General features: G+C 42.0%; 1 protein-coding gene across 2 annotated transcripts in view; it reads left to right on the top strand.

The window, feature by feature from the left end:
• Positions 1-25,412, top strand: part of nagpa (N-acetylglucosamine-1-phosphodiester alpha-N-acetylglucosaminidase) — a 141,377-nt gene extending 115,965 nt beyond the window's left edge. For both annotated transcript variants that reach the window (XM_070894405.1, XM_070894412.1), the window contains 6 exons: positions 340-545; positions 1,949-1,996; positions 8,132-8,260; positions 11,639-11,770; positions 19,410-19,491; positions 22,482-25,412. In XM_070894405.1, the coding sequence (XP_070750506.1) occupies positions 340-545; positions 1,949-1,996; positions 8,132-8,260; positions 11,639-11,770; positions 19,410-19,491; positions 22,482-22,713 (829 nt within the window). In that variant the 3' untranslated portion in view covers positions 22,714-25,412. The remainder of the gene's footprint in view (positions 1-339; positions 546-1,948; positions 1,997-8,131; positions 8,261-11,638; positions 11,771-19,409; positions 19,492-22,481) is intronic.
• Positions 25,413-26,355: the final 943 nt, after the last annotated feature.

Below are 26,355 nucleotides of genomic sequence, written 5' to 3'. Positions count from 1 at the left end.
AATGTTGCAACTCTCACTGATTTTTGATATATAATGTATGTATTTGTATGATAAATTCCTTGTCAAAAATTTGTAAGTATAAATGTGTAGCACAAAATCCTCTTTCCTTCATTCTTTATTGTTTTTAAAAATGAATGTGAATTGAAAATTGTTAAAATGTATCATCTTCGTGAAAGATAAATGTAGTTAAGTGTTTCTAAATTGAAAACTGCTAGTACATTATCATTTTAATTGGATTAAACCCCGAATACCTATTTAAACTGCAATACAAATGCCAAGGTTGTGTTTCTGTCAATTAGTTACAGTCATTTCCCAAGTCAGAGATCTTTTCTTTAACAGTTTTTCTGATCCCATGTGGCGCTGCCCTCGGCCTGTTTCCACAGTCGTGTGTGTTCACGAACCTGAATGTGTACCTGAAGACTGCAGTGGCCATGGAGATTGTTTACTGGGAGATTGTTACTGCACAGGTTTTTGGTCTGGCGCAGCTTGTAACCTGCTTAACTGTGGACCTTCAAATTGTACTCTACACGGAATCTGCTCTGAGGGTACTTATCAACTTTATTTCCTTAATTAAATTGAGTAAAAGCAGTTACAGTTAATTCAACTAAGTATTTGGTATTAAGAAACAACAAGGTTCTAAACAAGATGAAATTGCACCACTTCAGTTGTTGTTTGAAGACCAGTTTCTGCATTTCGAACTTTGCATTGAACAATTGAACCTACTGTTAGTCCTTCCTTGTTCCCTGGCTAACTAAAGGAGTTGCTATGCAGACCATAGAGAGATTGTATTTTGCACATTGTGCCTATGACAAGCAACTGACTGAAAGGGAATCTAATAAATGAGTCTGAATCCAGGTTATTGAATTTAGTGGCTCAATTTTCAGTACAGCTTTAGTTAACTTAAGTTCTTCCTCATCATTCAACTTCCATGAACAAATCTTTCCACAATCCAATAAAGATTAACACTAGGGGGACATTATCGTGTGATTAACCAATATGCACAACAGTTATGACTTTCCCCTACTCTATATGTGTATATAAAGCCACCAAGATGGACCCACACCTTTAGTTCTTTTTGTCGCCTGATCTGTTTCCCCCCATCAGAAAAAGTTTTCCAATTGATTGTTGATTCTTCATTTTGTGTCCAAAAAAATTACATTTCCCCCTACAGTCTTGATTGAGCACACAGGATATTTTTTGACTTTATTCAAGATTTGTTTCTTTAACTTGCAAGGTTTTCTTGTTTTCACCTATGCCAGTTCTTGGTTTTTAAAGTTTTTTTTATGCTACAATTTTTCAAACGACTAACTTTTTAGAAATGCTATGGAGGTTAAATGAATGAAGAACATTGAACTACTCATTGGTTAGAATTTTCCTCATTCTTTGAATACAGTTAAACCTCTATTCACAGAGCTCCCTCTTAGCTACTTTGGTGCTGGTCCCTCTTACCCCCTCATTCTCTGATCTGATGTAGCTTAGATCAACTCTACCATTTAATTGTTTTATTTTAGTGCCCTTGTTAGTCAGGGTGTCAATGCTGCTTCCTCTGGACAAATAGCTAAGAACGTAGACTAAAGTGGGAGAAGATTCTTCATCATCATCATCCAACTTGATTACGCCTTGTGGAGTATAGGTCTTCATTACTTAACCAAAAAATGCACAAAATTCTTGAAAGAAATCACTGGGTGATTTTTCTCTTCCTCCATTCACTACCATGATGCGTGGAATAGGAACTTCTTTCAAAAAATTATGCTTTCATCATAATTGTATGTATATCAATATATCTGTCAATTATAAGTAAATACCATTCTATTATAAATATTACATGCTGTCACTTAAATTGGCCGATATAAACAATTTTTCCTGATGCATGTTAATATATTCCAACTGTTCACAGTTAATTTTATTTAATTTGTTCTGCCATTAATGAGTTCTGCTGTTTATGCAGGTGGATGTCTTTGTGATGCTGGGTGGATGGGAACTAACTGTAGTGATGGTGAGTATGTCTGTTTCTCCCCATTTTTCATTGTAGAAACATAGAAATTTACAGCGCAGAAGGTGGCCATTTCAGCCCATCGTGTCCCCGCCAACCAACAAAGAGCCACACGGCCCTTGATCAGCAGCCCTACAGGTTGCATATAAACCTATGAACAATGACGGAAAGGCAAAGAGCACCCAGCCCAACCAGTCTGCCCCACACAACTGCGATACCCCTTATACTGAAAACATATACACGCCACCCCAACCGGAGCCATGTGATCTCCTGGGGGAGGCAAAAACCAGATAAAAACCCAGGCCAATTTAGGGAGAAAAAAAATCTGGGGAAATACCTCTCCGACCCATCCAGGCGATCGAAACTAGTCCAGGAGATCACCCTGGCCATATTCTATTCCCTGCAGTACTTACCATTATATCTGCGCCATCCAACATAAGGTCATCCAGTCTAATCCCAATTACCAGCTCTAGGTCCATAACTCTGCAGATTACGGCACTTCAAGTGCCCATCTAACCATCTCTTAAAAGTGGTGAGGGTTTCTGCATCCACCACTCTTCCAGGCAGCGAGTTCCAGATCCCCACAACCCTCTGCGTAAAGAAGCCCCCCCCCCCCAAATCCCCTCTAAACCTTCCACCAACCACCTTAAAACTATGTCCCCTTCATAATAGACCCCTCCACCAATGGAAATAGACATTTACTATCCACTATGTCCAGGCCTCTTAATATTTTGTACACCTCAATGAGGTCTCCTCTCAACCTCCTCTGTTCCAATGGGAACAAACCCAGCCTATCCAATCTGTCCTCATAACTAAGATTCTCCATTCCAGGCAGCATCCTAGTAAATCTCTGCACCCTCTCCAGTGCAATCACGTCCTTCCTATAATACGGCGACCAGAACTGCACGAAGTACTCCAGCTGTGGCCTAACCAAAGTATTATACAATTTAAGCATCCCCCCCCCGCTCTTATATTCTGTGCCTCGACTAATAAAGACAAGCAATTCCGTATGCCTTCTTAACCATCTTATCCACCTGGCCTGCTACTTTCAGGGATCTGTGGACAAGCACTCCAAGGTCCCTTTGTTCATCTACACTATTAAGTGGCCTACTGCTTAATGTATATACCCTTTCCTTATTAGCCCTCCCAAAGTGCATCACCACACACTTCTCTGAATTAAATTCCATTTGCCACTGCTCTGCCCACCTGACCAGTAAATTGATATCCTCCTGCAGCCCATGACTTTCCTCTTCATTATCAACCACACAGCCAATTTTAGTGTTGTCTGCAAACTTCTTAATCATACTCCCTATATTCAAATTTAAATCGTTGATATATACACCACAAAAAGCAAGGAACCCAATACTGAGCCCTGCGGAACCCCATTAGAAACATCCTTCCAGTCACAAAAACATCCATCAATCATTACCCTTTGCTTCCTACCTCCGAGCTAATTTTGCTCCAACTTAGGGCTTTAACTTTCATGACCAGTCTACCATGCGGGACCTTATCAAAAGCCTTACATTGTACTACATCATATGCACTACCCTCATTGATCCTCTGGTTACCTCCTCAAAAAATTCAATCAGGTTAGTCAAACACGATCTTCCCTTAACAAATCCGTGCTGACTGTCCCTAATTAATCCTTGCCTATCCAAATGCAGATTTATCCTGTCTTTCAGGATTTTTTCCAATAGTTTTCCCACCACTGAGATTAGTTTGACAGGCCTGTAATTACTCAGCCTATACCTTTTTCCCTTCTTAAACAAGGGTATTACATTAGCAGCCCTCCAATTCTCTGGCACCATGCCCATATCCAAAGAGGACTGGAAAATGATGGTCAAGGCTTCTGCTATTTCCTCTTTTACTTCACTCAACAGCCTGGGATGCATTTCATCCGGGCCTGGGGACTTAGTTACTTTCAAAGCTGTTAAACCCCTAAATACTTCCTCTCTCACTATATTTATTTTATCCAGAATATCACACTCCTCCTCTATAGCAGTATCTGCATTACCTCTTTCCTTTGTGAAAACAGATGCAAAGTATTAGTTAAGAACCCTACCAACATCTTCTGCCTCCACACAAAGATTACCCTCATGGTCTGTAATAGGTCCTACCCTTTCTTTAGTTACCCTCTTACTCTTAATTGTCTTTAAATTCCTTTTCCCCTCCTTTTCCTGGACATACTTGCATTTTATTTTATACCTTAATCATATTTGCTTTCAAGTCCCCTTTTTAATTGAAGGCTTAATTTTAAAATTGCTTTCTAGGATTCTATAAAAATATTAATGGGCTCAATTTTCCCCAAATCTGTTTTTTTGGAGTATTTGAAGAGTTATGCCCGTTTTTTTGGGGGCCCAAGTACGCCAAAAAACAAAATCTTCCAAGTTTCCCCGTTTGATTTCTCCTTTTTGGCACCGTCTAGCCTGTTATTTAGTTTTGGGGGTGGAGCCTTGATCTGCGCCACGGTCTGGTTGCCATGGTAACCAGGGACACAATGCAGGCTGAGGCTGGAAAGTGACACTTGCAGGCAGCTCACAGCAACCAAGCACAAGCACATTACAGCAACTTACCAAGTACAAGCACATTACCGCAACTTATCAAGCACATTAAACATTGCAGCAACTTACCTCCATTAAATTATTAAAGTAACCCCCCCCCCCCCCCAATGCTGGTGCTGGTTCCCGCTCCTATCCCAGGCCGAATTACTCTCGGTCCCCGCACCTATCCCTGGCCGAATGGCCTACTCCCTCCCGGTCCCTGCACCTATCCCAGGCCAAATGGCCTCCAAATACCGAACCCACACCTATTCCAGGCCGAACAGCCTCTTCCCTCCCGGTCCTCGCACCTAACTACACCCGGAAGGCTTCCCCCACCTCTCTCCCACTCTCTCTTACCTCTCCTCCTGCTGCTGTCCAGGCATCTGCTGCACTGATTTCCTTACCTGCGCCAATTTTCTTAACTCACCAGAAGGTTTTTCTGCAGAGGCCACATACGCTGGCCTAAGAAGAACTGGAGTAAATCTCAGCTGGCCAAACTTGCCTAACTGGCCAGAATTGGTGCGGGTGGCAGGTTAAGCCCCTTTTGTCTCAAAAAAAAAACTGACCTAAAAAAATCGCAACTGAGTTACGCTGGTGCAAATTGATTGAGGAAATATGTATTTTTTAAACTTAGGCCAAAAAAAGCAGCCTGCTCCAAAAAAAACGGCACAAGTCACTGGGGAAAATTGAGCCCATTATTTCAGAGTTTAGCTGAAAGACATGTCATTGTTCAAAACATTCTAACAATTTAGAAAGAATTGTACATCAAGACGTTCTGTAAAAAAACAATCTAGTTTTATTACAATCATCTCATTGTTGAGTATTCCTGCTCTAGGAGCTCTCTTCTGCCAAAAAAGTCAGACTTTAATGGGGTGGGGTGGGGGACACCAAAATCTAAATGAAAGTTCTGATAAAAACATACTCTTAGAGGGGAATGGGCTGGTGCAGTAATTAGTGAACTTATTTTTCTCATTTGGGAGAAGTTTTCAAATTTAATGTTGCTCCACAGCTCTTGTTGCCATAACTTGTATAAATCATTACTCTTTTTTAAAAAAAAAAATAACTGGCCTGGGACCAGTGGAATTTTCTGCTCCTTTCATGTGATTTCAAACATAAGAACATAAGAATTAGGAACAGGAGTAGGCCATCTAGCCCCACGAGCCTGCTCTGCCATTCAACAAGATCATGGCTGATCTGGCCATGGACTCAGCTCCACTTGCCCCGCTCCCCGTAACCCTTAATTCCCTTATTGGTTAAAAATCTATCTATCTGTGATTTGAATACATTCAATGAGCTAGCCTCAACTGCTTCCTTGGGCAGAGAATTCCACAGATTCACAACCCTGTGGGAGAAGAAATTCATTCTCAACTCGGTTTTAAATTGACTTCCCCCGTATTTTGAGGCTGTGCCCCCTAGTTCTAGTCTCTCCGACCAGTGGAAACAACCTCTCTGCCTCTTTCTTGTCTATCCCTTTCATTATTTTAAATGTTTCGATAAGATCACCCCTCATCCTTCTGAACTCCAACGAGTAAAGACCCAATCTACTCAATCAATCATCATAAGGTAACCCCCTCATCTCCGGAATCAGCCTAGTGAATCGTCTCTGTACCCCCTCCAAAGCTAGTATATCCTTCCTTAAGTAAGGTGACAAAAACTGCACGCAGTACTCCAGGTGCGGCCTCACCAATACCCTGTACAGTTGCAGCAGGACCTCCCTGCTTTTGTACTCCATCCCTCTCGCAATGAAGGCCAACATTCCATCTGCCTTCCTGATTACCTGCTGCACCTGCAAACTAACTTTTTGGGATTCATGCACAAGGATCGGAAGAGAGGGCTGTGGCTGGTGAGGTGACCAGGGTCAGGGACCTGCTCGATGGCGGAGGAGCGGGCTGGATGGCGCCAGACACGCTGGCGCGGCGCCTAAATTCTGCCAACGTCCGCCACGCGGCCGATGCCATCGAGTCGCTAAAAACAGCTCTGGGCCCTGACTCCGTTAGGTGTATCGAGGAGGCTCAAGCACGTGGGGAGATCCCGTCCGAACTGACCCCCGTCCGGACGGAATTCCTCATCGGCGCCAAACCTCGGAACCTCCCTCGGGGGCCGGCGCCTCACAACTTGAGCCGCCTCGGGGAAATCCCCTCCGTGCCTTTCAGTTCCGCGCGGAGGGGTTTCCTGTACGGGCTGCTCCTGCACACCCTCAACTTTGCCATCCTCGCCGGCCGTCCGGACACGCCATGGCGTACCATCTTGCCGTCCGGAGGAGGCGGGGGTCCCCGATGGAGGGCACTCTACGCGGGGGTCCTCCCACTATTCATCGGGGACTTGGCCTGGAGGGTGGTGCACGGAGCAGTGCCGTGCAATAAATTTTTAAGCCGGTTCACGGACTCCCAGGCCGCCTGCAATTTCTGCGGTCTGGAGGAGTCCGTGTTCCATGTTTTTATTGAGTGCACGAGGTTGCAGCCCCTGTTCCATTATTTGAAGGGGCTGCTCCTGAAATTCTGGCTGCACTTCAGTCCCACACTCCTGATCTTTGGGCACCCTGTGCGGAGGGGAGCGGGTAGGTCCGAAGGCCTCCTCGTAGGACTGCTCCTGGGCACGGCCAAGGGTGCCATCAGCCGGTCCAGGCAGCGGGCGGTCGAGGGGGTCGTTCAACCTGACTGCCTGCCTCTCTTCCGCTCTTACATCCGGTCCAGGGTGTCCCTGGAGATGGAGCACGCGGTGTCCACCGGTACGCTCGCGGCCTTCCGCGAGAGGTGGGCACCGGAGGGACTGGAGTGCATCATCACGCCCGGCAACCAAATTTTAATTTGATTTTACGTTTTTAAGTTTAATTTGTTTTAATTGCCGGTGCTTTTAGTGTCCCCCTCTCCTTTTATCGGGGGCACTGGAAAAAGGAAAAATTTGATTTTAGCGCCCCAAAAAAAAAACCAAAAAAAAAAAAGGGGCCTTGAAAATGTCTGCTGTGTCACCCAGGTCGGGTGGCATGGTTTTAATGTTTTATGTTTTTGCAGGTTAACTCAAAAGAGTTTCATGCACAAGGACCCCCAGGTCCCTCTGCACCGCAGCATGTTGCACCAAACAAATGATGATATTAAAATAGTGCATGGGCAGCAGTAAGTATTTGTCAGAGGAAAGGCTTAATGTTCCGGTTCAGTAGAACAGTTTGGGGTTGGGGGGTTTATTCATTGGAGCATGGTGTGTGAGTTTTTCCTCTTTGGGTGTCACATTAGTGTATACCATGGAGCTTTAGGGTCCACATTTGGGGCTCAATTTTCCCCAGTGATTTGCGCTGTTTTTTTGGAGCAGGCTGCTCTTTTTGGCCTAAGTTGAAAAACCAGTTTCCCCAATCAATTTGCACCAGTGTAAGTCAGTTAGTAACGATTTTTTTAGGTCAGTTTTTTTTTCAGCCAAAGGGGACGTAACCAGCCACCTACACCAATTAAGGAAGTTTGGCCAGCTGAGAGTTACTCCAGTTCTGCTTAGGCCAGCTTATGTGGCCTCGACTGAAAAACACACACGCGCGTTGATCAGTGGTGCATTTCAAGAATATCATAAACAATGAGTGTTTAATTTTTAGCACTTTTTCTTTTCCCAACAGTATGCCCTGATGGTTTCTACGGTGATGGCTGTACCCAAAAATGTCACTGCATAAATGGTGGGATTTGTGATCATATTCATGGTACCTGCTCCTGTTTGTCTGGTTATCATGGAGACTTCTGTGAACAAGGTGAGTTTACAGAATTGGAAATTTAAGTCTCTTTGATCGTATGAAACCACATAACCACGTGTTACCCTAGGAATATTTCCCCCACCATTATGTCTCTAGTGACCAACACCTTGACCAGGTGGTCATTCACTATAATCTAAGGCCAACTGGCTAACTCTAGCTGTAACATCTGAGCTCAGTATCAGATTGTCTCAAACATAAACGCTCTTCCCCCAACCCTGCTACAAACATCAGCCTTCTCTCAATTTTTTGTAAATTTTCTACCTGTTTGCCGTGTTGCAATGCACAATGGATTTTGTGAATGTAAAAATAATTAGTGAACACGGTTCAAGAGGTATTGGAAACAGTGAGTTTCAGATGCACTCACTGCCAAAGTAGGGTTATAAATATTTAAATTTTAATATTTTGAATAGTGGGTGGGTGGTGGTGCCATGGAAGTATAGGAATTAAATGGGAAGTCAGGTTGGGATCGGCAGTGGAGCACATTGTATTTACTGGCTGCAGCTGGAGGAAGTAGAAAAATTAAATTATTTAGTGAATTGTTAAAGAAGCTTGCAGAATGTTTTTCATTACTTCAGTGGTTGCAAGAATTTTTAAGAAGTTGCCTATTTTAGGCATGGCTTGTAACTTTTTGTTATTTCTGCCTTATTTGAAAATTAGCAAGTAAAATTTGCAAATGAGTTGGAATAAATTTGAATTAGGAAGTAGACAAATTTTAATATAATTTTAGTATAATACTGAATTTTGCTTACGATTTGTATATTGTTGGTTAAGTGTGACCAGTAAATCACCCATTGCTCGAGTTGAGTTTCAGGTTACGCTGTTTTATATCAATAATGTTAAACCTTGTAAAACACAATGTACTATTAGGATAACTGAATAAGTCAAATTGTTATTAAATGATCTGCAATTTTCATTGGCATATTGGGAAGCAATTTCCACAATTCTGTCTTTTTCTATAAAAACTAAATTGTGGTCTGGATTATTACTATATGTTCCTTTATCTAAGTACTCAATTTTTATCTTGTACCTGTTTTAAAGCCATGAATACATAGCAAGTTGAACAACGCTAAAGCTAAGTACCTGGCATTTACTTACACTCGGGAGGAGGCAGTGGAGTTTAGAGGCACGATGAAGGTCCCATGGATTGGGCCCATGGAAACGGGACCTGTGCTTTGGCAGTACTATGGAGCAGAATCTGGTGTAGAATTGGGGTTTGCTTACTGGGGCATTCTTGAGATCAGGCAGCACCAAAGGATTGAAGTAAGAGATTCTGAGGTCTGGAAACTCTGCAGGGGCGGAATCCCAGTGTATGCACAGGTGTAGTTGGTAGCTTCCTTCATCTGATCACAATCAGCTTCAAGTCCAGAATTTTGAGAGGCTGAGGTCTCCCAGCAAAAATGCTAAGACAGAAAACAATTTTACAGGTAAGTTTAATTGTTATTGTAAAATTGTAATTTGTGTTTCATTAAAATCTGTTATGCCCATAGTTGAGGATAAAAGCTAGCAGTGAAACATTTTCAAAATATTTTTCACCTTCTCCTTTCATGTATTGGTAAGTTTTCTTGATCAGTTGTTCAGGATTGTTTTGATAACCCCTTCACAGTTTCTGACTAGTAGCTTTCTAGCTTTTCGTTTACATACTCTGCTTATCTCCTCAGTTGAAATTTAAACAAGTCAAAAAATGTGACTTAAAATATTAGTAAATCAAAAAATCTGACACCAAAGTGGCATGACTGGAAGTGTGCACTATCACAACACTTTCAATATATTAATAAGATTAAAGGAAGCGTGCTTTTCTTCCTGGTGGTCGATCTTAGTAAATCAGAAGTTTACAAGTAGCCCTCTAATGCTAGCTACTGCTGGTCTATAAGACACTTTCAAATAAGTGATTATGATTCGTTTTGAAGTACCGAATTGTATTTTTTTTATGGTTGAAATAGTAAAGATGAAAGAGGGCATGACAGCACAACATGCTCCAGACTGTGTCCACATTTGCCATTATAGCAGATATCTTGTGGCACACAGACTAATAATAACTGAGGACAACAGGGTCGGCAGGCACCTGGTCAGTGTGGAGCCAGTTGCAGATTTGTCACATCAGTTGGAAGGATACTTACAGCAAACATGCCAGTGGCAGTCAAGGTTATTATGCAACCACCTCCTGGCAAGCAAAGGTGCCCTAGAGTGACAAAAAAGGCAGCCTTCCTCATGTAGTTTTTGTCCCAGAAAGATAATCCTGAGGAAGTTTTTACTCTTGCCGACATAATTCCTTGCACTACTGTACTTAGAAGTTTGCATATCTCTGCAAGCAGCTTTTTGGTTTGCAGTTGATTCCAAATAACTACCTGTGTTTTGCAGCAGAAGCCACTGGTGATATCCTTCTCATTTACTGATAGGCCATCTATGATGTACTGCACTAAAGGTCACCCATCTGTTCATGCAAGAATCCACAAATGTAATGTGGTAATTCTTAACTAACTTTTTAAGTTGGCTCCAAGATTAGAAGGTCAGAGATGGAAGATTGGAAGGGAGTCAACTGTCAGTGACAGACTTGGTAATACAATATCTGAGCCAAGGAGGTCCACAGTCATCCAGGAAATTGATAATTAATAAGCTAGCCTGCTCATTAATGTGACCTGGAAGGGTAAATCTGTCACTGAGGAATGCGATTCTTTCCATTAACCTTCTGGTTGATGCCCTAAAGAGTAAAGTGGTCTGAGCTAGTGGGAAGGATAGTTCTGTTTTTAGCTGGTTAAACTTCAGCAATACTCTATATTGGTGCTGGTCTCTGCTTAACTCTCTTGGTTTAGGAAAGTAGGTTGTATGCTTAAGAGGAGAGGAGTTGCACTTCATATTTGGTAAAAACTAATTGTAACTTTTGTGTATTTCTTAGTCGCTTGGCTTGATTCTGAAATGTAGTGCTGGGTTAATATGTGTATCAGATACCCAGTTGACCAAAAATAGAGTTGACTGCTAGCATGAGCATGTACAGTGGCAGTAACTGATTTCCCTCCAGTGAAGAATACAATGACTGTTTTATATTTCTCTCATTTTAATTTATAATATTCTGCATTGAAAAAAATGTTACCTTTGCAGATATGAATTCAAAATTATTAATGCATATTTCAAAATATATGTCAGGAGATTCTGTGCTTCGAGTAGCTTTTTGAAAGATGGTAATTGCGTGGTTTGGCAATGCAAGGTTTTTTTTAAAATCTCGGGTATAGTTGATTTTTAGATCCTAGTTTGTTTTCATTTTTGTAGTAGGAGACTTCACTAATGGGTAATTTCAGTTACTGATACAGGAAGCAGTAAAGTCATTTAATGCAAAATATGTTGACAGTATACTAAATTATTTTGTTTTATTTTAAACAGAATGTCCCATGGGATGGTATGGAAGAAAGTGTCAGCAGGCATGTCACTGTGAAAAAATGTGCCCCTGCCATCCAGTGACTGGAAGTTGCAACATCACCCATGACTCTAGATTTAATGATACCTTATACAGAGGTATTCAAAGCAATATTATTACTATTTTTGTTGCAACAAATGAAAACAAACTAGTAGCAATGCGGTGGAGGAGGATTTAAGTGTATCTAAGGGTTTAGTCATGGCAGGAGAGCTCGGTCACGTGATATGCTTCTCCTGTACCATGTGGGAACTCAGGGACACTTCCAGTGTCCCTGACGACTATGTGTGCAGGAAGTGTATCCACCTCCAGCTCCTGTCAGTCCGCGTTGCGGAATTGCAGCTGAGGGTGGATTTACTCTGGAGCATCCACGATGCTGAGAATGACTTGAGTAGCACGTGTAGCGAGTTGGTTTTACCGCAGGTGAAGGGTCCACAGCCAGATAGGGAGTGGAAGACCAGCAGGAAGAGCAGTGCAAGGAAGGTAGTGCAGGTGTCCCCTGCGGTCATCCCCCTGCAAAACAGATACACCGCTTTGAGTACTGTTGAGGGGGATGACTCATCAGGGGAGGGCAGCATCAGCCAAGTTCACGGCATCGTGGCTGGCTCTGCTGCACAGGAGGACAGGAAAAAGAGTGGGAGAACGATAGTGATGGGGGATTCAATGGTAAGGGGAATAGATAAGCGTTTCTGCGGCCGCAACCGAGACCCCAGGATGGTATGTTGCCTCCCTGGTGCAAGGGTCAAGGATGTCTCGGAGCGGGTGCAGGACATTCTGAAAAGGGAGGGTGAACAGCCAGTTGTCGTGGTGCACATTGGTACCAATGATATAGGTTTAAAAAAAAAAGGGATGAGGTCCTACGAGACGAATTTAGGGAGCTAGGAGCTAAATTAAAACATAGGACCTCAAAAGTAGTAATCTCGGGATTGCTACCAGTGCCACGAGCTAGTCAGAGTAGGAATCGCAAGATAGTTCAGATGAATACGTAGCTTGAGCAGTGGTGCAGCAGGGAGGGATTCAAATTCCTGGGGCATTGGAACCAGTTCTGGGGAAGGTGGGACCAGTACAAACCAGATGGTCTGCACCTGGGCAGGATCGGAACCAATGTCCTAGGGGGGAGTGTTTGCTTGTGCTGTTGGGGGGGGGGGGGGGGGGAGTTAAACTAATATGGCAGGGGGATGGGAACCAATGCAGGGAGACAGAGGGAAACAAAAAGGAGACAAAAGCAAAAGACAAAAAGGAGATGAGTAAAAGTGGAGGGCAGAGAAACTCAAGGCAAAAAATAAAAAGGGCCACTGAATATAAAGGGGATGCAGGAGGGGTCAAAACTAAAAATCATGGTTTAAAAACTAGGATTAAAACACTCTACCTAAACGCACGCAGCATTCGAAATAAAGTAAATGAGTCGACGGCACAAATCATTACAAATGGGTATGATTTGGTGGCCATTACAGAAACGTGGTTGCAGGGTGGCCAAGACTGGGAATTAAACATACAGGGGCATCTGATGATTCAGAAAGATAGACAAGAAGGGAAAGGAGGTGGGGTAGCTCTGTTAATAAAGGATGATATCAGGGCAGTTGTGAGAGACGATATTGGCTCTAATGAACAAAATGTTGAATCATTGTGGGTGGAGATTAAAGATAGTAAGGGGAAAAAGTCACTGGTGGGTGTAGTTTATAGACCCCCAAATAATAACTTCACGGTGGGAAGGGCAATAATCAAGGGAATAATGGAGGCATGTGAAAAAGGAACAGCAGTAATCATGGGGGATTTTAACCTACATATCGATTGGTCAAATCAAATCGCACGGGGTAGCCTGGAGGAGGAATTTATAGAATGCATACGGGATTGTTTCTTAGAACAGTATGTTACAGAACCTACAAGGGAGCAAGCTATCTTAGATCTGGTCCTGTGTAATGAGACAGGAATAATAAACGATCTCCTAGTAAAAGATCCTCTCGGAATGAGTGATCACAGTATGGTTGAATTTGTAATACAGATTGAGGGTGAGGAAGTAGTGTCTCAAACGAGCGTACTATGCTTAAACAAAGGGGACTACAGTGGGATGAGGGCAGAGTTGACTAAAGTAGACTGGAAACACAGACTAAACGGTGGCACAATTGAGGAACAGTGGAGGACTTTTAAGGAGCTCTTTCATAGTGCTCAACAAAAATATATTCCAGTGAAAAAGAAGGGCGGTAAGAGAAGGGATAACCAGCCGTGGATAACCAAGGAAATAAAGGAGAGTATCAAATTAAAAACCAATGCGTATAAGGTGACCAAGGTTAGTGGGAAACTAGAAGATTGGGAAAATTTTAAACGACAGCAAAGAATGACGAAGAAAGCAATAAAGAAAGGAAAGATAGATTACGAAAGTAAACTTGCGCAAAACATAAAAACAGATAGTAAAAGCTTTTACCGATCTATAAAACGGAAAAGAGTGACTAAAGTAAATGTTGCTCCCTTAGAAGCTGAGAGGGGGAATTTAATAATGGGAAATGATGAAATGGATGAGACCTTAAACAATTATTTTGCTTCAGTCTTCACAGTGGAAGACACAAAAACCATGCCAAAAATTGCTGGTCACGGGAATGTGGGAAGGGAGGACCTTGAGATAATCACTATCACTAGGGGGGTAGTGCTGGACAGGCTAATGAGACTCAAGGTAGACAAGTCCTCTGGTCCGGATGAAATGCATCCCAGGATATTAAGAGATGGTGGAAGTTATAGCAGATGCATTGATTATAATCTACCAAAATTCTCTGGACTCTGGGGAGGTACCAGCGGATTGGAAAGCAGCTAATGTAACGCCTCTGTTTAAAAAAGGGGGGGCAGACAAAAGGCAGGTAACTATAGGCCGGTTAGTTTAACATCTGCAGTGGGGAAAATGCTTGAAGCTATCATTAAGGAAGAAATAGCGGGACATCTAGATAGGAATAGTGCAATCAAGCAGACGCAACATGGATTCATGAAGGGGAAATCATGTTTAACTAATTTACTGGAATTCTTTGAGGATATAACGAGCATGGTGGATAGAGGTATACCGATGGATGTGGTATATTTAGAATTCCAAAAGGCATTCGATAAGGTGCCACACAAAAGGTTACTGCAGAAGATAAAGGTACGCGGAGTCAGAGGAAATGTATTAGCATGGATCGAGAATTGGCTGGCTAACAGAAAGCACAGAGTCGGGATAAATGGGTCCTTTTCGGGTTGGAAATCGGTGGTTAGTGGTGTGCCACAGGAATCGGTGCTGGGCCCACAACTGTTTACAATATACATAGGTGACCTGGAAGAGGGGACAGAGTGTAGTGTAACAAAATTTGCAGATGACACAAAGATTAGTGGGGAAGCGGGTTGTGTCGAGGCTGCAAAGAGATTTAGATAGGTTAAGCGAATGGGCTAAGGTTTGGCAGATGGAATACAGTGTCGGAAAATGTGAGGTCATCCACCTTGGGGAAAAAAAAACAGTAAAAGGGAATATTATTTGAATGGGGAGAAATTACAACATGCTGCGGTGCAGAGGGACCTGGGGGTCCTTGTGCATGAATCCCAAAAAGTTAGTTTGCAGCTGCAGCAGGTAATCAGGAAGGCGAATGGAATGTTGGCCTTCATTGCGAGAGGGATGGAGTACAAAAGCAGGGAAGTCCTGCTGCAACTGTATTAGGGTATTGGTGAGGCCGCACCTGGAGTACTGCGTGCAGTTTTGATATACTAGCTTTGGAGGGGGTACAGAGATGATTCACTAGGCTTATTCTGGAGATGAGGGGGTTACCTTATAATGGTAGATTGAGTAGACTGGGTCTTTACTCGTTGGAGTTCAGAAGGATGAGGGGTGATCTTATAGAAACATTTAAAAAATGAAAGGGATAGACAAGATAGAGGCAGAGAGGTTGTTTCCACTGGTCGGGGAGACTAGAACTAGGGGGCACAGCCTCAAAATACGGGGGAGCCAATTTAAAACCCAGTTGAGAATGAATTTCTTCTCCCAGAGGGTTGTGAATCTGTGGAATTCTCTGCCCAAGGAAACAGTTGAGGCTAGCTCATTGAATGTATTCAAATCACAGATAGATAGATTTTTAACCAATATGGGAATTAAGGGTTACGGGGAGCGGGCGGGTAAGTGGAGCAGAGTCCATGGCCAGATCAGCCATGATCTTGTTGAATGGCGGAGCAGGCTCGAGGGGCTAGATGGCTTACTCCTGTTCCTAATTCTTATGTTCTTATGTTCCTGGAGTGTATTAGGGATGGTTTTCTAGACCAATATGTCGAGGAACCAACTCGGTAGCTAGCCATCCTAGACTGGGTGATGTGTAATGAGAAAGGACTAATTAGCAATCTTGTTGTGCGAGGCCCCTTGGGGAAGAGTGACCATAATATGACACAATTCTTTATTGAGATGGAGAGTGACACAGTTAATTCAGAAACTAGGGTCCTGAACTTAAGGAAAGGTAACTTTGATGGTTTGAGGTGTGAATTGGCTAGAATAGACCGGCAAATGATACTTAAAGGGTTGACGGTGGATAGGCAATGGCAAACACTTAAAGATCACATAGATGAACTTCAGCAATTGTACATCCCTGTCTGGAGTAAAAATAAAACGGGGAAGCTGGCTCAACCTTGGCTAACAAGGGAAATTAAGGATAGTGTTAAATCCAAGGAAGAGACATATAAATTGGCCAGAAAAAGCAGCAAACCTGAGGACTGGGAGAAATTTAGAATTCAGCAGAGGAGGATAAATGGTTTAATTAAGAGGGGGAAAATAGCGTACGAGAGGAAGCTTGCCAGGAACATAAATACTGACTGCAAAAGCTTCTATACATATCTGAAAAGAAAAAGATTAGTGAAGACAAACGTAGGTCCCGTGCAGTCGGATTCAGGTGAATTTATAATGGGGAACAAAGGAATGGCAGACCAATTGAACAAATACTTTGGTTCTGCTTTCACGAAGGAAGACACAAATAACCTTCCGAAAGTACTAGGGGACCGAAGGTCTAGGTGAGGAGGAGGAGGAACTGAAGGATATCCATATTAGGCGGGAAATTGATGGGATTGAAAGCCGATAAATCCCCAGGGCCTGATAGTCTGCATCTCAGAGTACTTAAGGAAGTGGCCCTCGAAATAGTGGATGCATTGGTGATCATTTTCCAACGGTCTATCAATTGTAGATCAGTTCCTATGGACTGGAGGGTAGCTAATGTAACACCACTTTTTAAAAAGGGAGGGAGAGAGAAAGCGGGTAATTATAGACCTGCTCGCCTGACATCAGTAGTGGGGAAAATGTTGGAATCAATTACTAAGGATGAAATAGCAGCACATTTGGAAAGCAGTGACAGGATCGGTCCAAGTCAGCATGGATTTATGAAGGGGAAATCATGCTTGACAAATATTCTGGAATTTTTTGAGGATGTAACTAGTAGAGTGGACAAGGGAGAACCAGTGGATGTGGTGTATTTGGACTTTCAAAAGGCTTTTGGCAAGGTCCCACGCAAGAGATTGGTGTGCAAAATCAAAGCACGTCACCATAGAAACATAGAAAATAGGTGCAGGAGTAGGCCATTCGGCCCTTCGAGCCTGCACCACCATTCGATAAGATCATGGCTGATCATTCCCTCAGTACCCCTTTCCTGCTTTCTCTCCATTCCCCTTGATCCCTTTAGCCGTAACGGCCATATCTAACTCCCTCTTGAATATATCTAATGAACTGGTATCAACAACTCTGCGGCAGGGAATTCCACAGGTTAACAACTCTCTGATTGAAGAAGTTTCTCCTCATCTCAGTCCTAAATGAACTACCCCTTATCCTAAGACTATGTTCCCTGGTTCTGGACTTCCCCAACATCGGGAACATCCTTCTAACCTGTCCAGTCCTGTCAGAATCTTATACGTTTCTATGAGATCCCCTCTCATCCTTAGGATGTCTTTAAAGTACTTTAGAAGTGTAGGCACTGTTGTAATGTAGGGAAACGTGCCAGTCAATTTGTGTGCAGCAAAGTCCCACAAATAGCAGTGAGATACATGACCAGATAATCTTGTTTTTAGTGATGTTTGAACAATAAATATTGGCCAGGAGTCTCCCCTGCTCTCTTTCAAATGGTGCCAAGGGATCGTTAACATCCACCTGAGAGGGCAGAGGGCTCGATTTAACGTTTCACCCGAAAGATGGCACCTCCGGCACTGCACTGAAGTGTCAGGCTAGATTAGGTGTTCAAGTATCTGGAGTGGGGCTTGAATCCACAACCTCCTGACTCAGAGATGAGCGTGCTATCACTAAGCCAAGATTAATACTTCTATCCTGTCAAAATTGTGACAGGACGTGCACACATAAACAAGACTTTTAATAAAATATTAGTCAATCGCCTGTGGTGTTACACGTGGCGAATCAAGACAGTGGGGCCGAAATTTCCCCTCTCCTTAAGACCTGCAAATCAGCGGCCACGCTACGGAATGGAGTGGACGACAGCTTTTCGTGGAATGGCCGTTGATAGCCCAATTGCCCTTCCAAAGGTGCCCAGATCCTTCCTACCGCTCCGCTGCTGCTGATCCGTCTTAAGTGCATCATCATCGTGCGCACCGCCGATCTTCCCCTCCGCCCCCACCCCCCCCGGGTGGCAACACTTCCCTCTGAAAATCTTCAGCCTGCCCAGTGGTGCCAAAACCTGGTTTTTCCCAGTGAGGCTGTGGCCTTCTGTTTCGGCGGTGTGGCTTCCCTTAAAAGGGGGGGGGATGCACTGCCGCTGTCGCCATGTTTTTTTTGTCGGCTGACTGCCATATTGGCCCGACAATTATGCCCCCGGGTTTGGCCGGGCCGCCAACAGGCAGCCTGGTACCCCCTATTTAGGTCCCAGGTTGCTGGCCCGGCTGAAACCCTCTCTGGTGGCCCAGTGAACTGAAGTTTTAAAATCGTGAAGGCTCTCCTCTTTAAGTGAAGGTGAGAGCCGTGGTGCCGTGATGACATTGCGGTGGTCACTCCGCACCACCCCCAACTTCCGCCCCTCACGTGTTGCCACCACCGCGTATCCACCCCTCTCGTGTAATCACCACCCCCATTAAGAGCAACTTCCGGATCCGAATTTAAAAAAAACAACAAAGAGTGGAATTTCGCTCGAGGCGACCTTAACCACAGCTGCTGTTGAAACCATTAAACCATTGAAACGGGGTGCAATTTCGGCCCCAGTGTCTCCAGGTGAAGTTGGATTAGAGGGTGGAGGATACTTGGACCACGGTGTAAATATTTAGTCACAATTTTAAAGTAATGCATTAAATCCTTATGTTTTTGTAATATTTTAATTTTATATTATTTATAGATAAATAAAAATTGTAGAAATTTGCGAAGCAGAGTAGTAGTTTTGGTTGGAGCAGAGGATTGCCTCTGCATTATAGGCTGAGGAGCTGACAATGAAAACCTGAGGCAATACAATGCCACCACTGACAAAAGAGTTATTACATTGTGACGAGTTTACATAGTCAGTTTCCATTATAAATCTGTACAGAAGAATTTCTAATGGAAAAAGTTGACAGTGCGACAAAAACATGACAACAAGGAGCAAACTTTGTTGATGAGAGGTGTGTGCAGATGTAGATCTTTACTATAAATATGATTTTACAGTAGATATATGTGTCAATAGCTATAGATGTGTTATGTTAGGTTAGTTTTTCTGTATTTCTGCATTTTGAAAAATCAGCTTAAACATGTACAGTATCCTGGAAACAAAGTTTATTGCATTTATGTTACAGTGCATCAGTGCCTAGCTTCGCAGATGTCTGAAATATGGAAGAACCAACATGGCTTTGAAGAGAATTCACATTTCTTGAAAGAGTTTGTATACTTTCTTTGCGTCTCATAATGTACAAATTTGAATCGAAATTCACCTGTAGCGATAATAAATGTATGATTGAAATCCATCCCCCTATTTGGGCAATGTGATTATCTTTTATTTTTATCATTTCTCAATCCATTAGTCTTTTCAAATGGAGAAAGAATAAAGTAAAAAAATAGGATCTGTCTTGCCCCAAACACACTATTAAAAGTGGTTCATTTAGTATAAAGTAATTATAACTGGGTTAGTCACAGCACGCAGGGAGCTTCTCTTCCCTTCCAATGGGCGGAAGAGACTTCCCCAGGACGTCAACACAGCCTGGTTGCACATTGTCCAGGAGGGCACAAGCAGGGTTGTCAGTGAGGAGGAACCGGCTGACGTGACACAAACCTTTTAATGATCTCAGTAGATCACAAAACATTACTGCAAAGCCACACGCAACCTCATCCTGCTGTGCCACTCCTCACATCCTTATCATTCCTGCCTTCCCTACCCTACTCTTGCACATCCTTATTCACACCAACTTACCTTACACCTCCACCCATCTCCCTCTATCTACATTACCACATCCCCATCTCACTAGCCACACTTCACACTCACTCTCATCTTTGTTCAATAATACCAACTAACAACACACAAAGGTAGGCACTTGGGTCTTTTAGCCAATATTCATGTGGAATTTCTGCTAATGTGTTGTCAAACATTGAAATCTTTATTTTGAACACTTTGCGTTCTTGGACAGATTTGTGTGCACCTTTGGAAGTGGCTTAGTAAGGTATAGTAAATGGTGACACATAAGGGTACCCCCCACAATGGTGATGAGTGCGAAAGGAATGGCTTGGGCAATGAGGAAATGCTTTGTGGTTCTGGTGTGGGGTGCTGCCAACCTGGAGCATCATGTGGCAGTTAGGGTGTACAGCGCCAAGTGAAGTAAATGTGGCCATGGTGAGGCTATCCCTGGTATCCCGGGCAACAATGTGGTTGGCTGCTGGTGTCCTGTGCAGCATCAGGGGATTGCGGAGAAGGTTGGTGGTGTTGGTGATGCTGGTGTGTTTAGTGATGTTGGTATTGGGGCTGATCGTGGTAAGATTCTGAGGATCAAGGTGAGATTTTTTTCAAGGGCACCGATGCTGATGGAATAGATGGCAACTGAAGTTGAGATGACAGAAGCGATCTGTCAGTGGTGAGAGAGATTGCTTCAAGGAGGTGACAGTGGATAGAGAGTTCACTGCGAACACTTCCAACCTGCATACAGCTTCCAAATCCTGAAGGCTTTAGCTTCTGAGATTGGAAAGTGAACAGCTGTGAAATGGTAGCTTTTATACCACTTCTGCAACTGTCAACTAATCAAAGCAGTGGAGAGTCATTGAGAACCTGGCACACTTACCTGATGTGTTCCCCGTGAACCTTGTAAAAAAAAAAAACTTGGAAAAATGGTAAGTATCTGGTAAAATTATTTTAAAATACCTTTAAAGTACCTCTTAATAATTGGCTGGTCTGCCGCTTGGTGTCGGGTCTGTGAACCGCACCCAGACCCAACACTTTGGAAACTTACAAGGATGGGGGTTCAGAGCGGGATCCCGCCCCACTGTCAATCACAACCATTTTGACAGCTGGCCCAGCTCCAACCCCGCACCCGCAGGGCTGGTAAGATTCCAGCCTTTATGTGGTTTGATAGAGCAAGGCTTCTAGTAAGCTCCCAGTTGCTTATCCAATTCGGATCAACCTATCTGTTAAGGCATTAGCTAACTTGATTATCTGAAACGCAATAGGAAAAATTGCATCTCTCAGTGACAAATGCAGATCCCACGAGTGAGCCAGACTGACAGTCAATCCCCCAGCATGCCCTGGAGTACTGTGGACATACATGTCTTGGGTATCGGATTATCCGGTCTATCCTTTCATAGAATTGACTTATATGACGTAGGTCACCAGCCAGATCCTTCAGTAGTTTTTCAGGCTCGCATAGAGTAAATGGACAGAATTCTATTCAACCTTAGAAGAGCGGCTCCTGGGTGAGTCAGTGATTCTTAGCACCATTCTCCAAGATTACTACTGTCACCCACTCTCGCACTTAAAGCAGGTTTTATGAATTTAGAATGAACACCTGCCTCCTTACCATTAGCTAAGGGTTGCAGCATGGAGTCCACTTCCATTGAATTGGTTCACTAGCCTGTTCTGATGATGACTGATGACAAACTTTACCCACAGAAAATAAAATGTTATAGCATTTTTCTATAACTTTGTACCTTTGTAGATGAATGCATGCCTCTGATTCTGCTTCATCTGCCTAATGGTGCTCTCGACCTTGTAATGAGCTGCATCATAAGCTACCTTTGTAGCAGCAATTGATTGCTCCAAAGAGGCTTCAAGTACCATTTCAATAATCCTTTGATTTTGCTTAATGGCTCTCCTTCCCTTTGCAGTTACCAGAACAGAGTGGTGCTTATTGGATGAGTGACTAGTTATCTCTGGCATCAGTTTGTTTATGACTTCAGCTGCAAAAGTAAAGAAATTATTGGTCAAAGCTCATGTCCATCGCAAAAACTGTTACATAAACCCAGTCCCAAACTTTGTGATTTAGCAAAATATCCTCCTTTCAGCTGAGTGCCTTGGCTCAATCACTCATAACATACAGGCCTTCATTCACTGATTTAGCAGCTACTGCTTTTCACGAGGCCTGCTGAGAGCTGCCCTTTTGATAAAAGTAACTGGTGAGTGGTGTGAATTTCAAAGCATCTTGGAGCTTCAAAAAAGGTTTATCTTCCTCTTGAAATAGTTTGAAAATAGTCACTTGTTTTGGGGTTGGGGTCCTTTAACCACTCGTTCTTTGAGTTTTTCTGCAAATGTTTAGCACTATTTAAAAATTGCCTGTTCTGTAATGTAGTGGAGCAGTGCTACCAGATAAGTGATGAATGAGAAAAGTAAAATTAAGAATGGTAAAATTGGTTAAAATGGAAAATATAATCACTCTTTCTATACTTAATAGGAAAACTTGGATAATCATATCAATCACCCTTCTCATCTTGTTACTACTGAGCACAGCAAGAAATCTTTTCCAGTTTTGCCAAAAAAGTGTTTGCTCTGGAATCCACAGTGAGTACTCCTATCAACAACTGAAAGAATCTAATGGACAATTAACTGGCGCAGACATCCCTGAAATAATCCCATTGAAACAGATGGTTGAGGAAGACAGCAGCTCAGAAGCTATGAATTTTTAACAACTTTTGCAGTTCCATGCCAATGGAACAAATGTCTTTGCTGCTGCCTTGTTCTACTTCTAGCAAAGCAGCTGATTTTTTTTTTAACTTGGGAGAACCTAGGTGGGTTTTCCTGTGAACTGTACCTATTGCCAATGGTCCCCTAACATTAACCTCAGGAATTGCAACACTGTGAAAAAATGTACTACTTGTACTGTATATAAGTGTGTGACTAAGTTTAAGTAGCCTTCAAATATGCTGGATTCCATATGCAGAGTTCCCAATCATAAAACAAAATTTGAAGACCTTAATGTTTTCTGTAATACATTTGGGTATTTTTTTACCTGACTTTTCATCTATGTCCTGATTCTCCTTTATTTTTTTCAGTGTGACCAGCACAAATACACAAACTAGGGTTGTGTTCCCTGGAATTTAGAAGATTAAGGGGTGATTTAATCAAAGTTTTCAAGATATTAAGGGGAACTAATCAGGTAGATAAAGGGAAACTATTTCTGCTGATTGTGGAGTCTAAGACTAGAGGACATGGCCTAAAAATTAGAGCTAGGCATTTCGGGAGTGAAGTTAGGAAACACTTCTACACACAAAGAAGTTTGGAACTCTCTTCCGTAAATGGCAGTTGATGCTAGATCAGTTATTAATTTTAAATCTGAGATTGATAAATTTTTGTTTACTAAAGGTAATAAGGGATATGGGACAATGACAGGTATATAAAGTTAGGTTAAAGGTCAGCCATGATCTCATTAAATGGCAGAACAGGCTCAAGATGCTAAATGGTCTTATGTTCCTAATAAAGGGCAGGTATTCAGAAAGTGATAAGGTGTAGGTTGCCTGATGAATCCAGGTCTGGACTTTTGATCAGAGGGTCAGAATTTAAATGTTTGTTGGGTTCTTGCTTAAACTTCTCTTTAGCTGATTCCTAATGCAATTCTTGCCAAGCTTCTGGCTGGGGTAACTTCCGCAGCAGCATTTGTTCTTCATCACAAACAGAACTTTAAAAAGAGTAGGCTAAATTTTCAAATGTGTATTTACTGTACACTTGTTACAAATGTATAAAATCAAGTTTGAACTTGATCTGACCAAACAGATCCTAAAAATGTAATTTAAAATGTGATTATATGAGTTAGTTGTCTCTACAACCAGTGGGAACTTGAGGGATATTTTGCTTAAGAGTAAGAAGAGTTTTACAGTGAAATGTAACGCGTTTGCACTATTTTTTGAACCTTTTCTATAACCCTTTTGCCCTATTGTGTTGAATTTGCAGCAGTTTTTATTTATGGTTTATGTACCCACGTGTTATCTGACACTTGATGCAATGTGTTAGACTGATCCAATTAAAAGTAAATCAACTTAATATATCATGAGTAAATTAGGACAACAGAATCCCTTAAGACTTGATTTTGAAGCATGGATCCAATCCAGCAATAATAATTACAAGTTTTTAAAACCCAAGCTGGGCATCCTGAGCTCTGCTTCTACTTCACTTTTTTTACTTTGGTGATGTCCTGCTCTTTGGGCCTTGCCCTTTCACTGAGGTTTCTTAATTTAAAAAGTAACCATTTGTATGAATCTAAGTGAATTACATGATATTCAACAATGGACTTAATAGTTACAACTACAAATTATGTATTTTTTTCATGATATTTAATTCCCATAGTTTAGATGGCACAAAAATGCAAAAGTTTAAGGAATACTACCATAGAATATGGTTCTACGGTATAAGATCTTATCATCCAGTTTCCTTATAAAAATTATATTAGTTAACCCATGAAACTCTTTTTAAAAAATCTTTCTTTGGAATATACTTATTTATGGGTGGCGCCTGGATTTTTCCAACAGTTTCAGGCACCTAAAACTGATAAATTGGTGCCTACCGAAGAACTCCCAGGCAGAATAGAGTAAATAAAGTGCAGTAATTGTGTTCTGCCCATAGATGTCTTCACTGCTTTGTAAATACATTGCAGGATTAAATTATTTGCACTAAATATTCTTGGGAAAGGGTGCAATAAAATAGATATTATGCCACTGTGTAATCTATTTTTACAGGTGGATATAATTTTAATCTTACTATTTGTTTAAATAATTGATTTATCTGCTGATTATGTATTCCTAGAATATGCATCATTCCTTGCTGCAGGGATGGGTGACATCTGGTTCTCACGATGCTATAAATTATACTCTGAAATGATCATTAAGGTATGCTTAAGAGCTAGCTGAGGTGATGTCCCTGCCATCCTGCACCTGGTGTGCTCTTTGGTGGCTTACTATGGTGGTATAGTGAGATTGACGATTCAACATAAAGTTGTGGGCACAACTTCAGATCGTACCACTTTGTGGCTAATGGGGATTGTGCGCGCTAAGTACTTAATACGCCATTTTACCTGTCTCCAGATGTCAATGACCCTCATAAGTCAAAATTATGGAGCCATTTTGGCTGCAGATGTTGCCTTCTCCACTGAGAACGTACACATTTTGTTCTGGAATCAGGCAGAAAGGGAGCCTATAATTTGAAAATAGTGTCAGATTTACACAGCATATTGTTTGGAAAGAAGTTGCCCTTGTATCTGATGATTATGAAGGAAGAAGTTGTTCTAATCACATAATCAATCTGAATTTCATATTGCACTTTAGTATTGTTCTTAGCTGGGATTTATCAAAATATCAGTTGTATTTTTAAATTGTTTAGATTTACATCTTTTAGACTGGAATGTAGTCTTTAAAATGTTAATAAATAAGGCTTTTGCACTAAATTCTGGCAAAGTCTTTTGTAGATGCTGTTGAGATAAAGTTTACATTTTTGCTGTGATTCTGCGATATGGCACCCCCAGTGAACACATCTTGGAAAATAATGGGTGCAAAGCCTGTGATTTTTCATCTGGTAAAATGAATGGATGTAAATTCCCTCTTTTAAGATCCTCCATAAAACCCACCACCTTGACCAAGATGTTAATCACCCTTCCGAATATCCACTTGCTTTGGCTTGGTTCCTATTTTTCTCCTTACACCTCTGTGAAACACCTTGGAATTTTTTTAAATCTTGCAGATGCTGTATACAGTAACTGCAGGTTGTTGTTGATATAGAGGCTGCATGCTCATGATTCCCAATGAGTGCCGCTCCCCACTGGGATCACAAGTTCACAAAATCACTCCTTTCGTATACCAAAGTTTATATTTTATTGAACAAAGGATGTTAAACTTTAACTATTGATTAGTGATATCCATGAAATACTTGATCAGTGCATTTTCTGTTTGTATGTTAAGGCAGTACCACCTGACACATTCTATTTTGTAATTTTAAAACTCTAGATGAAACCAGAAATGGAAGTGCAGTGCGCCCACATTCTTCACCTGGTGGGTTCCTGTTCCTGGGCAAGCATGGAGGGGAAAGGGTTGGCACAAAATTTAGATGTATATTTCTCTATAATAGAAAATTGGTCGGCAAGTCACCCAAGAACTACTCTGGTGCAACTCCTGTGATTGTCTAAAGCAGCATAGTGTATGTGTCATGGGACAAAGGTGACATATTTCTGACATTTTTCGAAATAACACATTAAACACATTTAGCAGATCTAAATAAACTGGGGAGATAAAATCTATTTTTTAAAAAAAAAGGATTAAATAAATATATATATTAATGTCTTTGTT

Source organism: Pristiophorus japonicus, chromosome 1 (assembly GCF_044704955.1).
Source record: "Pristiophorus japonicus isolate sPriJap1 chromosome 1, sPriJap1.hap1, whole genome shotgun sequence".
NCBI lineage: Eukaryota > Metazoa > Chordata > Chondrichthyes > Pristiophoridae > Pristiophorus > Pristiophorus japonicus.
The sequence above is the reverse complement of the archived record's forward strand: the minus strand, read 5'-3'. Positions and strand labels throughout refer to the sequence as shown.